Genomic DNA, 13704 nt, shown 5'->3' with positions numbered 1-13704 from the left:
AGGGCCGGTGCTCTATCCACTGTGGCACCTAGCTGCCCAATAAGTTCTTTTTTTTTTTTTAATTTTTTTTTTAAGGGAGGCAATTGGGGTTAAGTGACTTGCCCAGGGTCACACAGCTAGTAACTGTTAAGTGTCTGAGGCCGGATTTGAACTCAGGTACTCCTGACTCCAGGGCCGGTGCTCTATCCACTGCGCCACCTAGCTGCCCCCCTGCGCCACCTAGCTGCCCCCCAATAAGTTCTTAATAAATGCTTGTTGACTGGATGATTAAATACTTTCAAGTCTTCTGCCCCTCTTATGCTTTCCTGCATTTGTGCAGGCTATGCCTAAAAGATCTTCCCTTTTTATCCCCATATGTCAAAATCCTTTAAGGTGCAGCTCAGGAGCCACCTCTTCCTTAAAGCTTTCCCTGATTTCCCCAGCTAAGCATAAGAGCATTCTCCTACAATATTCCTATGGTACCTCTTTTGCCTTCATCATACCATAACTTGTTTTATAAGTCTGTGTACCTCTAATAGGTTATAATAGTCTTTTTTTTGGTGGGGCAATGAGGGTTAAGTGACTTGCCCAGGGCCACACAGCTATTTAAGTGTCTTAAGTCAAATTTGAACTCAGGACCTCCTGAATTCAGGGCCGGTGCTTTATCCACTGCACCACCTAGCTGCCCCATAGATTATAATACTCTTGAGGGCAAGGACTGAGTCGTTTTTATCTTTGTTTCTAGCATTAGTGCTTTGCACATCATAGAAACTCTTTAGAAACATTAAAAAAATTGAAAATCAAAAAAAATAAAAATAAAAACTCATAAAAACATTTTAAAATGTTTGTTGAAATGAATAAAAAGGGAGAAAAAAAATCTTCAAAAGAAAACCTGAGCCAAATTTCCTGGGGTCAGGGCTCTTTTCCCAAATTCAGCAAGTACCTTGAGCTCCTAGAATGAGTTCAGACTTCATGAATGAAGAAACCTAAATTAGGAAACAAAGCAATTCACTGGGATAATGTCAGTGCAGAAAAGCTGCCTAGAGATAAGAAGGCCTGGAGAGGAAAGTGGTGATAGCTTTGTTTTCAAATATCTGAAGGGCTGTTGTCATGTAGAAGAAAGTCAAATCAACAAGCATTTATTAAGAACCTATTACATGTCAGACACTGTGGCAGAGTGGAGTTGGCGTCAGAGTCAAAAAGACCCAGGTTCAAGTCTTTTGTTGCTGTTCAGTTGTTTCAGTTGTGTCCAACTCTTTATGACCCCATTTGGTGGTGTTTTGTTTTGTTTTGTTTTTTTGCTAGAGATACTGAAGTGGTTTGTCATTTATGTCTCCAGATCATTTGACAGATAAGGAAAGTGAGGCAAAGAGATTTAAGTGACTTGCCCAGGGTCACACAGCTAGTAAGTGCCTGAGGCCAGATTTGAATTCAAGACGACTCTTTCTGATTCCAAGGCCAGTAAAAATACTGCACCACCTAATTGACCCACCCCATTAAAAAAAAACAAAACATAGATGCTCAATAATAACCCAGATTTACAAGTCACTCACATCTAATTACAGGTAATAACAATAATAGCTCATATTTAGAGTACCTCCTTCAAAAATCCTACAAAGTCACCGCGCAAAGAGCAAGTGCTTATAAATGGTAAGTTGATAAATAAACATCAGGATAATGAAGTTTTTTCACACAGATGCCTATGAATATAAGGCAGATGGGACCCTCTCCAGAGCCTTATTCAAAGCATCGTGTGGCCCACCCAGGACTTCTGACCCCAACTTCATTGCTCTTTCTATGAAACCACACTGTCTTTATTATCAGAAAAAGTGAAATAGATAGGAGGACTTCATTAGAATTTAACATTATTTTATTTCACAAATTGTCTGAACTCCTCAAAAATTATATTTTACAGAAACTTTAGGAAAAAATTAGATTTTAAAAAAACAACAAAGTATGGCCCCTTGTTCATGCAAAGCACACACAAAATTTACAATAAACTTTTGTACATAGGAAATAGTAAAAATACATCATTTTTCATAGAAAAAAGCACATATATAAACTGCAGGCAGAGGTGGCCTGCAGATAATATTATTAAACACAGTACAGATTTAAGAACAAGGTGAAAGTCGACAATCCAAGAAAATGATAAGCATTTTATTTGGGAAATAGGAGACATGAAATAACCCACCCCTACTTTTGTTTCTTATATTATTAAACATCAATTTCTAATAACATGTATGGCCCAGTACAAAACATGGATTTATAGATAGTCCTTGTCCAATGGGCTTAGAATTTAATTGTGCCATTGCTATCAATTAAAAAGACCAGTGATTACAAATGAAAATTATTCCAGTTTTAAAATATGCAGGTGATGAATGAAAAGGAAAAAAAAAAATCAAACCAGGAGTTCTGGTTCTGGTCAAGTTGATTTTATACTGTTAGAAGGGCTGAAGGTAGGACTTTTATAGAGCACCGATACTTTATATTCAAATGGGGCATACAAGACACTTAAGTTTATGAAACGTTTTCTGATATCTACTTAATAGCAAGATGCTTGCTGGTGAAATACACCCAGGTTTCACTGGACTGTTACCATGTTATTTACCAAACTAAGGATTCTGATTGACTTATGTAACACAGCCATAAATATCTTATAAAAAGTGAACAATTCTGCCACTTCGACCCCTGGCATCCAGAGGTTGCCAAATATCCAGATACTTGGCCCTCTTTGTACAAAACGTAAGTGTCTAGCACCGCGCCTTGCATACAGTAAGTGCTTAATAAATCTTGAGTGGACGAATGAACAAATGAACATTGGGATAATGAAGTTTTTCATGCAGATGCCTATGAATAACTCCAAGCAGGCATTTAATTAAGCAAAATATGTTCTGACTAATTTTTAGCATTTGTCTAGCTACAAGTTTCATTGCTTTCTTGCTATCTAAAGCTAAAGGCTACCTATCTTCAAATGCTGTAGTAAATCGGCATGCAATAATGTAATTTTGCCTTACTCATTCCCAAGGTAGATAGATCTCCTATGCTTAACTTCTTGATAACCAGCTTAGATTTTTAACTTGATGCTAGGTCCCTGTCTCAGAACTTACTCCATGGAAAACAAAATTAAATTTGAAACCAACATTTGGAGAGGGGGGAAAGTCAATCTTTTACCAGTCTGCAAAATGAATTTCTAACATGTGTATCTTTATTATGCAGCTTTGTTACAAGCTCATAAGGAACTGAGGTTTAAAAAAAAAAAAAAAAAGGAGCATGACCCAAACAACACAGGACTCCTCGGAGCCTTGGAACATTTGGAAACTACAATTCCACAATAACAGGAAGAGAAATGATACTCATGTGTTACAATCTACGGTTGTCATTAAACCTAGGGGCGGCTTCATAACCACAAAGCTGTCCCTCTCCAAATCTTGCTAACCACAGAGAAGAATGTGCACCGATGAACAGTGCTGGACTTCAAGGCAGCCAATCCCAGTAACATTTAAGAAGGGGGAAAAAAAATAGGTCATCCTTTTAGTAAGTTATTCATAAAAAGGGGACTTTTACGCCCTAACAATTGTGTTATGTGTGTGTGGGGATATATAGAGAATGTGTGTGTGCATTTATTATATACACACAAACACACATACTCCCATACACAACGCTTGGCATATTCTTAAACTTCTCTCTGGAACCAAGGATTAAATAAAAATTCACTTTATAGCAAGGACGCATGAACAATAAAAACCTATAGTCTGGCATATCATCTGGGCTAACAGTAAACACTCTAGCCCATGAGTCTCCAAACTACACCAGAAATTGGGATAAAAAATAGGTGCTAGGAAGGAATGAAATAAATGACAAGAACATTAATCTTATGAGTCGCTGCTGAGATAAAACCAGCACTGCTGTATATATTAAACTTCACTTGGTTATGAAAAACCAATGACCAACCAGTTGGGGCCCATTCACTTGGAGATGTGCCAGGACAGGAGATTCATTCCTTCATTTTCTATCTCCCCTCTTCTCCAGGCCTCTCATTTCCTATAAATTGTCTGACCAGCAAACATTAAACCCTTGTTTCTTTATTATTAAGGATGGTTCTTATTTATTTTTACATCTTCTACCATCCGTCCCTCTTGACTAAATTCTACGTGCTCATCACCTAACATACCTTTTCCCCAATCCATTCTGTAACTGAGCACTTTTCAGTCAAAATGTTTTCTTCTCTGAAGAGTCTGAAGCCCCTTCCCCCCTCCTAAACACACACACACACACACACACACACACACACACACACACACACACATGCACCCATGCATATCAGAATGGCTTTTTAAAAAAATCTCTCTCTTCTCCAGTAGCCATTTGTACCCTACATGTAATGGCACCAGGGCTTTGGATAGTGGGCTTCAGGACACCTGTCTCAGGTCAAAGATAGCCTATCTCTGAAAGCCTCGCCAGAGAATGATTCTCCCCAACAGAGATGAGGTGGTGCTCTCTCCCAAGGTGATGAATGGGAAAGGAAGGGTTCCTTCAGCCTGGATGTCACATCAAAGGCCATTGAAAGTAAATTTTCCAACGCTCACAATTTATAAAACAAAACAAGACATAAAAACAAACAAACAAACAAAAATGGTAGCACTCTCTTGAAGAAGGTCTCTTCTTCCCTGGCTCTGGAAGTTTACTGCTTCACTGCAAAGATCCGGAAAGCCTTCCCATCTCGAGGGGTCTTCAAGCTGCAAAATAATACAAGGATTGAATTACTGACCTTTAGTTCACTGCCTAGTCACTTATACAGACTTTATTTTCAGTGCACTGTGTTGGGAGAGACAGAAAGGGAAAAGCCATGGTTCTGAACCTGCATGGAGCTTAATGCAATGACTGCAAAATGAAATAAAAATAGCATAACCAGAAGAAAGGCACAGGAAGAAGATTGATATTTAATTAGATTGCAAGCTTCTTGAGAGCAGAGACCATTTTTTTCACTATTTCTGTATCCTTAGCACTTAGCAGTTCCTGGCACATGGGAGCTTACTTAATAAATGTTTATTGAGTGATTAAAAGATGGACTTTTGTGTTAGTGAGTAGCTTGGGGTCATTGAGGACACTGTATAATTTCCCAATTGCAATGGAGCTTACTCCCTTTCTACTACTTAACTCTGGACGGCCCATTGAGTGTGTGTGTGTGTGTGAGAGAGAGAGAGAGAGAGAGAGAGAGAGAGAGACATAGAGAGAGAAAGAGTGTGTCTATATCATGAACAGGCCCTGATTATTTTCCATAAGTAGTAGTATTACCCATAAGTCCTCCCCATTATATACGAGTACACATACATACAAACACATACAAACCTAATGCAGTGTCCATCCAACTACATGTCATTGTCTAGATATAAGCCATTTCTCATACCTTTGGCTCCTCTGATGTGGATTGTTAAGCCTGTAAAATGAGGGACTTTGGACACAGCCTCTGGGGTCCCTTATGACTCCAGATCTATGATCAAGTGAATGAGCACAAATATCACTGAGAAGTACAGAGTCCTGATATGCCAACCACCTAGCTTTTCTGTTCTAGATCTCAGTTACCCAGATTTTTTTAAAAAGGAACTGGGAAGGGGGCAGCTAGGTGATGCAGTAGATAAAGCACCAGCCCTGGATTCAGGAGGACCTGAGTTCAAATCTGACCTCAGACATTTGACACTTACTAGCTGTGTGACCCTGGGCAAGTCACTTAACCCTCATTGCCCGGCCAAAAACAAAACAAAACAAAACAAAAAAAAGGAACTGGGAACATAGGGATTGGAAGGGGATCATGGAGGAGGTAGTATTCATGGCATTTAAAATAGCCCTTGAAACTGGGTAGGATTTCTATAGTCAGAGGAAAGAAGGAAAGAAGCATTCTAGACACAGCAAATTGTGAGAAAAGAAGTGGGCCACCACAGGTGAGCAGTCATGAAGAATGGCTAGAATGAGTGCATCTAGAGGTGAGAAGCATGGGATGAAGAAGGTTGGTGTCATACTGTAGAAAGCCCTTAATATCTCTATTCAGTAAGCAATGAGAAGTTCCTACAGACTGGTGTTGAGCCCTAGGTTGGTATAAGCAAATCTGGGCATAAGAAACAATAGCAGCACACATTGACTGTGCTTTATGTTCACCAAATGATGCTTCATCTGGAAGGGAGGTATAAGATGGAGAAGAACAGAAGAGGCTTGAGGCAGAAAGACCTTGTGTTCCAGCAGGGTGCTAGCAGCGAAGCTGTTCATCTGCAACAGAAGTGATTCATAAAAAACCCAGGTTCTTCAGCCAGGAGAGACCTTGGAGGTCTTTTTTTTTTTAATTAAATTTTTTTGGGGGCAATGAGGGTTAAGTGACTTGCCCAGGGTCACACAGCTAATAAGTGTCATGTATCTGAGGCTGAATTTGAACTCAGGTCCTCCTGACTCCAGGGCTGGTGCTCTATCCACTGCGCCACCTAGGTGCCCCTAGAGGTCATTTAATCCCCCTCCCCACTCTACCAATGAGTGACCTGAAAGTCACCTAGGACCATAACTTGCTCAGTGTCATACGTGTAGTAAGTAGATGAATTAGGATTTGAACCCACATGTCCCAATTCCAAACCCAGTGTTCTCAGCACCACACCATAGTTTGCTCTACCATGGGACCTCCTCTTTGAAAAAGGTGGCTATAGCAATCTATAGGAAGATTCATTCCATGCTTTGATCTAGAGTCCTTAGCATAGCCAGTTGCTTGAGAGTTTCTGTAGAGGATGGGTGTGTCATTAATTTGAATTTTCTTTCTATTATGGAAGCCCAACCAACTCCTCTTTTCTGTGGGATGCTTCATTTGCCCCTGCTGAGAATTGAGGGAGAGGAGGGGAGAAAGAAAGAGAGACAGAGAGAGAAAGAGAGAGGCAGGAATGCCTGGAGGAGCAGCTGGCAGATTGAATGCACTTTGTGAATGCTTCAGGGTTTGAATCTAGGTCAGACTCATTAAACTATTTTCTTTTAACTTAATACTTTGATAGGACTCTATGCTGAAAACAAGTCTGGTGGCCAGAAGTGGGCTGGCCATTTGTGGCCCCCTCTCCTTCCGTCTCCCTCGGGCTGGGGAGTTCTTGCCAGCTTCTTCCTTCACCTGGTATTTGTCACTGTCAAAGTGGGCAGCGTTGGACAGCCCAGCTGACAAACAGATCTGCAGTGGCTAGAAAGGGCTGCTCTAATGATGGGTCTTCAAGCTGTCAGAGTAAAAAGGCAAGCACCGTACCAGAATAAGAATCCCCCTACAGCATGCCCAATGGGCTGTTAGCCAGCCTTCCCTTAAAGACCTTGCCAAGAACAAGGGGAAAATCATAGCATCTGAGTTGGAATCTCAGCTCTATTCCCTTTGTCTCTGTGGGCAGCTTCACTTGCCCACCTGTAAAATGAAGGGGTTTCGCCAGGTGGTCTCTAAGGTCTCATCTAGCTGTAAATCCCATGATACTCTAAGTCATCCCTTCTAGCCTCAGTTTCCTACTTAATAAAATTATGGAGTCAGTCTAGATCAGGGGTTTTCATCTTTTTTGTGCTTCCTGGACTCCTTTGGCAGATGGGCAAAACTTAGATTTCCTTCTCAGAATCAGTTGGGTTTTTTTAAATGCATAAAATAAAATATAAAGGATTACAAAGGAGACCATTGAAGTACAGGTATGAAAATACATTCTAAAAACATATATACAAATCAATATAATAAAGGTGTCATTTTCCTAAGAATTACAGAATAACAACAAGAAAACTCACTATACACACATATTTACAAGCCACCTAAAAATCTATCCACCAACTTCTTGGGCATCTGTGGAGCCCAGGTTAAGAACCTCTAGTCTAGAGATACTTCCAATTCTAAATCCCATGATGGTGCAAGTCTCTGTCTGTCTCTCTGTTTCTCTGTTTCTCTGTCTCTGTCTCTCCCTCTTTTTCTCTCTCTCTCTCCTTCCCTCCCTTTCTCCCTCCCTCCCTCCTCCATCTCTCTTTCTCTCCTTCCTCCTCCCTCCCTCCTTCCTTCCCTCCCTCCTCCCATTCTTTGATTCTAGGAGAAAACCTGCTATTTGAAACTTCTTCTCCCTGTCCTATCTTCCATCTCCTTCCCCCACCCCTGCCTTCAGGCCAGCTTTATGCTTTTGGCTACCCTGGAAGTGAACTTTTTAATACATCAGACTGGAGTACACAGTGTGATTGAAACCCAAGGTGAAGCCAAGATGCAAGGCAGAGCTTTCTGACACACACTTAATCTGTGGCCGGCCCTTCAAGTCTTCCTGCCAGTAAAGGAGGGGACTCTGGCTGCAGCCCCTCCCCTCCAAGTTTTTCTGGAATGAGGGTAGTCACTGCTCTGCTGCCTTATTCAGGATTCTCCTTCCTTCTTATCCTCCCAACCCCAACTTCAGGGAGGAAAAAAGTTCCTCAGGATCTCCTGCAAAAAGAAATACTCTTACCCACCTTTATGAAATGCCCAGGGATCTACCTAGGCTTTCTCATTCTCCTTCAGGGGTCTGAAATTCTCAATCTGACAAATGTCAAAATATTTTAAGGATTCACTGGAGATGCCAAGTCACTGGGCTTCCCTATTATCTGTTCTGATTTGGCAATGAAGGGACAAAGATCTGACTGTGTCATCCCCTTCCTCAAAATTCTTCAATGTCTTCACGATTGCTTCCGGGATAAAATACAAAGCCCTCAGCCTAGAATTTGAGGCTTTATAATCTGACTACCTTTCCAACCTCCACACCCTCCCTGCCACTCAAAATGTCTTGCTAGGTGTTTCCCCTCCATCTCCGGACACCAAATATTGACACAATTGTCTGGAATGCACTTCCAACCTGCCTCTTCAAACTCACGACTTCCTTCAAGACAAAACTGAATGGTTGCCCCATTTCCTTGATCCCACTAACTGTTAGTACTCTCTCCTCTTGAAATTACTTTCAAATGGTATTTTCAGAAGGAGTGAATACTAACCACTAAGAGGGATCAGAAAAGTTTTCTCCATTGTACACGATGACAGCAATATTGTATGATGATCAACTGTGAACGACTTAGCTATTCTCAGCAATACAATGAACCAAGACAATTCCAAAGAACTCATGATGAAAAATGCTATCCACCTCCACAGAAAGAACTGATGGACTCCGAATACAGAGCCAAGCATACTTTTTAAAAACTTTCTTTATTTTTCTTGGGGTTTTTTTTTCAGTCTGTGTTTTCTTTCACAACATAACTATTATGGAAATATGTTTTGCATGACTCCACATGTATAACCTATATCAAATTGCTTGCTTTCTGAATGAGGGGAAGGGGGAAGAGAATTTCGAACTCAAATTTTAAAAATAGATTTAAAATTGTTTTAATATGTAATTGTATGTGATATGTAATAATATATAATAAAATAATTTTTAAAATGAAAAAGTTTTGGGGGCAGCTAGGTGGCACAGTGGATAAGCACCGGCCCTGAATTCAGGAGGACCTGAGTTCAAATCTGACCTCAGATACTTGATACTTACTAGATGTGTGACCTTGGGCAAGTCACTTAACCCTCATTGCCCCACAAAAAAAATAAAAGAAAATAAAAAGAAAAGGTTTCTCATAGGAGGTGGCATCTCAAATGAGTCTTGAAGGAAGATAAGGACTCTGAGAGACAAAGACAAGAAGGAAATTCATTTATTCTTGGCATAAGGGACAACCTTATAAGATGGCACTGAGTCCAGCTGGAATATAGAATGCAAGAGGGCTAGAAAGGTAGACCAGGACCAGACAGTAGAGGTCTTTAAATGCCAGGCTGGAGAATTTTGTGGTTTATCTTGGAAGCAAAAAAGAGGCATTGAAAGCTTGGCTGTTTTTGTTGTTGTTGTTTTTTAAGATAATTGCAAAGATTTAGAGCTAGAGAGGACCTCAGCGATCAACGTGTGCAGATAAAGAAACTGAGGAACAGAGACATGATGGTCACACAAGTATTAAGCAGTAGGGATATGACACAGTCAAACCTATGCCCTTGGAAGATTATTTCAGCAGTTCTGTAGAGGATGTATTGGAAAAAGAGGTGAGTGGGCAGGGGCAATCAGAGACAAGGAGAATAATTAGGGGTCTCCTACCATCATCCAGACAAAGGATGATGAGGGCCTGAACTATGGTGGAGACTGAAATAGTAGAGAAAAGAGGGATGGGAGTGAGACATGGTATGGAAGTAGAATTGACCTAATTGATGATTAATTCTTTAGCAGAAGTAAGGGGGATAGGAGAGTTAAAGATGAGATTGTGGAATGTGTGACCAAATGGATGAGAGCTCCCTCAACAGAAAGAAGGAAGTTTGGAAGATTTTGGGGGTGGGGATAACAACAAATCACCCATTGTACAAGTTTTGTTGCCCATGGGACATCCAAGTAGAGATGACCAACAGAGAGTTGGCATCTCTTTAGGACTCAATTTCTTCTTCTAAAAAATGGGATGGAGGGTGGTAGGGGGAAAATGTCAAAAAAAAAAAAAGATGAGTTTAATAGATCAGAGGTTTTTAGCTTAGGGATTGAATTTTCTTTTTCTTTTTCTTTTTTTGTGGGGCAAAGAGGGTTAAGTGACTTGCCCAGGGTCACACAGCTAGTAAGTGTCAAGTGTCTGAGGTCAGATTTGAACTCAGGTCCTCTTGAATCCAGGGCCAGTGCTTTATCCACTGTGCCACCTAGCTGCCCCGGGGTATTGAATTTTCAAAAGAATATTGTGATTGGATTTCAATATAATTGGTTTCCTTTGTAATTCTCTATATTTTATTTTATGCATTTAAAAATATCATTCTGAGTACAAGCTCACAGGCCTCACCAGACTGTTGTCAAAAGAGTCCAAGACACACACAAAGTTAAGAACCCCTAAATTATGCGATCCTTAAGATTCCTTTCAAATTTTAAAAAATATCTTTGAGGGGGCAGCTAGGTGGCGCAGTGGATAAAGCACCGGCCCTGGATTCAGGAGTTCCTGAGTTCAAATCCGGCCTCAGACACTTGACACTTACTAGCTGTGTGACCTTGGGCAAGTCACTTAACCCCCACTGCCCCGCAAAAAAAAAAAATCTTTGATTCTAATTATGATTCTAGTACAATGTTACTGGAATCCTCTGGATTGTATTAAAAAAAAAAACAGTCTGAGGACTAGACTTAAGTCAACAGAGAAAAGTTAGGATCATCTACTGTCTCTTACACTTTCTTTCTCTTTCAAAAGATACTCTCCCGGAATCCTACCATTAAGGGAACAAAGGGCTGAGAAATATCTTCAAAGCCAGTTCACAGATTGTGGGAATGAAGGCCCCAGGGCCTGAAAAACAGTTACTCTGCTGCCAACATGGACACGAACTCCCCCCATGAGAGTCCTTTAAGTCTGTGTACATCCCAGTAAAAATAAAATTGTACATTTTAACTTAGGGGATCTTAAAAAAAAGAAAAAAAGGCTGAAAATACATTTCTGCTAATGGTCCAAACTTTGGCGCTGTTATCAAAGCAACTTCATTTCAGAAACTATTTCTCAAGGAACGATTTTTTGCAAATGTTGAACATCATTTAAAATAGACTGGGTCTCACCCTTTCACCAGGGGCTATAGAAATACCAAAGGTAGAAGGAAGATTTTTTTTTTTTTTTTGCGTAGTGGCAAATGCATTTGATTTGGGCTCAGAACACCAGGGTTCAATCTAAGGCTCTGTTAGATATGCCCTATGTGGTCCTGGACAAGATTTTTATTAATTTGATTAATTAATTTCTTTGGATCTCTGTTCCCTTCTCCATTTCTCAAACTCATTTGGCTTAAGGGCATGCTGTCTCTCAGGCTGGAGAATCCCCTTTTTTTGAAAGTCATTTCAATTTTTGGAATAACATGACAAATCTACTGGGAATGTGTTTTCCAATGGTCATAGTGGATGGGCCTTTGGGGAAGCCACTGACCATAATACTTATTTACTACTCTCATTCTCATTATGCCTGTAAGCGACAATATGTGTAAAAAGCAGGGAAATTGATAGTGAGCGGTGAAATTCATCTTGGCTTGTTTTAACCTTAATTGTCTTTTGGTTATAAACACTTAACTGTAAGAATTTTGTTTTCTAAAGATATATTTTGGGGGAGTAAGAAAGCCAAAAAGACAAAGAGTGTATGATTACCATTCCAGATCTAATTGGTTCTGTAGCTGTCCCAAGTTATTCCACCTCTGTAATCTCTAAAATAGGGATGTTGTTTGTACTGCATTATTTCACAGTGTAATAATTAAGAAAAACCCCCCAAGGCATTATATAAATGTGAACTCTTCTTATCATCTAATTCAACCTTTTCATTTTACAGTCTGGGTAAGTGAGGCCTGGAAAGGTAGAATGATTTGCCCAAGGTCCCACAGCCATCTCATGACCCACCAGGGATTAGAACCCAGGATTCCCGACTCCCTAGTATGATGCTCTTTCCTCTGTGTTCTATTGCTATGAAAAGCCAGAATTAGGGAAAGAGTGCCGAAAGCATAGCACCTGGGTGAAGGGAATCATTTCTCTTGGCAGCTGGCTGGAGCTGTTGAGCTTTAGGAAAATTACAACACCAAACATCACCAAGGGCTTTCCTCATAACAACCCTGAGAATGAGCTAGCAGAGTAATACTTTCCCCATTCAGCAGAAGGGAAAACCTCGGCCAAGAGACATGAAATTTCTTGCCCAAAGTCACACATTTAGCAGGTGGCAGGGCTGGTGGGCCAACCTAGGTCCTCCAAGTCCAAATTGAATGCCTTTTCTCTAATACCACTTGTGCTAGAGTTGAAGGAATCTGGTTTGAGACCCATCATGCCCCATCTAAGACCCAAAAGAAGAGGGCAGCAAAGCCACCTCAGGACTCAAATGCAATTGTGATCTTACCAGTGTAAATATTCCCTCCAACAATGCAGATCACAACTTATTCATCCCTTTCCATGTCCTGTGTGACTCTAGCCACATAAATTCCCAATGGGGGAGTCATCTCAGTTAGGTGGTACAGTGGAAAGATGCTAGACTTGGGGTCAGGAAGACTAGAGTTCTCATCCAGACTCAGAGACTTCCTAATTGGGAGATCCTGGGCAACTCTTAACCTCTTTCAGCCTCAACTTTCTTATCTGTAAATTAGGGTGATGATAGCAACTAGTTCACCAGATTCTTTATGATAATCAAATGAGCTAACATGCATTGTAAAGCTTATAGAAAGTGCTTTCTAAACTGTAAAGCTAAGTAGTAATGGTGATAATGATAATAATAACAATAATAACTCTCCCCCCAGTAAAGTGTAAGCCTCTTGAGGTAGAGGTCAGGGAACCTTACCCCTTCATCTCCTGCCAAGCTCCCTTGCATCAAACGGGTACAGTTGAGTAAAGGAAATGTTCAAATTTTCCTCCCTCTTGAGGTACTCAGCTAGTAACCTTCTCCTAACAAACCACTGTTCTCGACCGTTGGGCGACATATATAATATTCACATGAGGCAGGCAAAGAGAACAAAATGTAGCCCACAAAACTTCTCCCCAATACATTGCTTACGTTCTCTCTCTGTCTCTCTCTGGGGCAATGAGGGTTATGTCACTTGCCCAGGATCACACAGCTAGTGTCAAGTGTCTGAGGCCAGATTTGAATCACTTTCTCTTAAAGGGGAAAAAAATTGGCCCTCCAAGAATTAGTTATCTTGGGATTTCTTTTTCCACTCAACAGGAAATTCCACTTAATCAG

General features: G+C 40.6%; 1 protein-coding gene across 1 annotated transcript in view; it reads right to left on the bottom strand.

The window, feature by feature from the left end:
* Positions 1 to 1869: 1869 nt before the first annotated feature.
* Positions 1870 to 13704, bottom strand: part of CRISPLD2 (cysteine rich secretory protein LCCL domain containing 2) — an 89613-nt gene continuing 77778 nt past the window's right edge. Inside the window, exon 15 of the mRNA XM_043981132.1 lies at positions 1870 to 4715. Within this exon, the coding sequence (XP_043837067.1) occupies positions 4661 to 4715 (55 nt within the window). The 3' untranslated portion in view covers positions 1870 to 4660. The remainder of the gene's footprint in view (positions 4716 to 13704) is intronic.

Source organism: Dromiciops gliroides, chromosome 2 (genome assembly GCF_019393635.1).
Source record: "Dromiciops gliroides isolate mDroGli1 chromosome 2, mDroGli1.pri, whole genome shotgun sequence".
Lineage (NCBI taxonomy): Eukaryota > Metazoa > Chordata > Mammalia > Microbiotheria > Microbiotheriidae > Dromiciops > Dromiciops gliroides.
The sequence above is the reverse complement of the archived record's forward strand: the minus strand, read 5'-3'. Positions and strand labels throughout refer to the sequence as shown.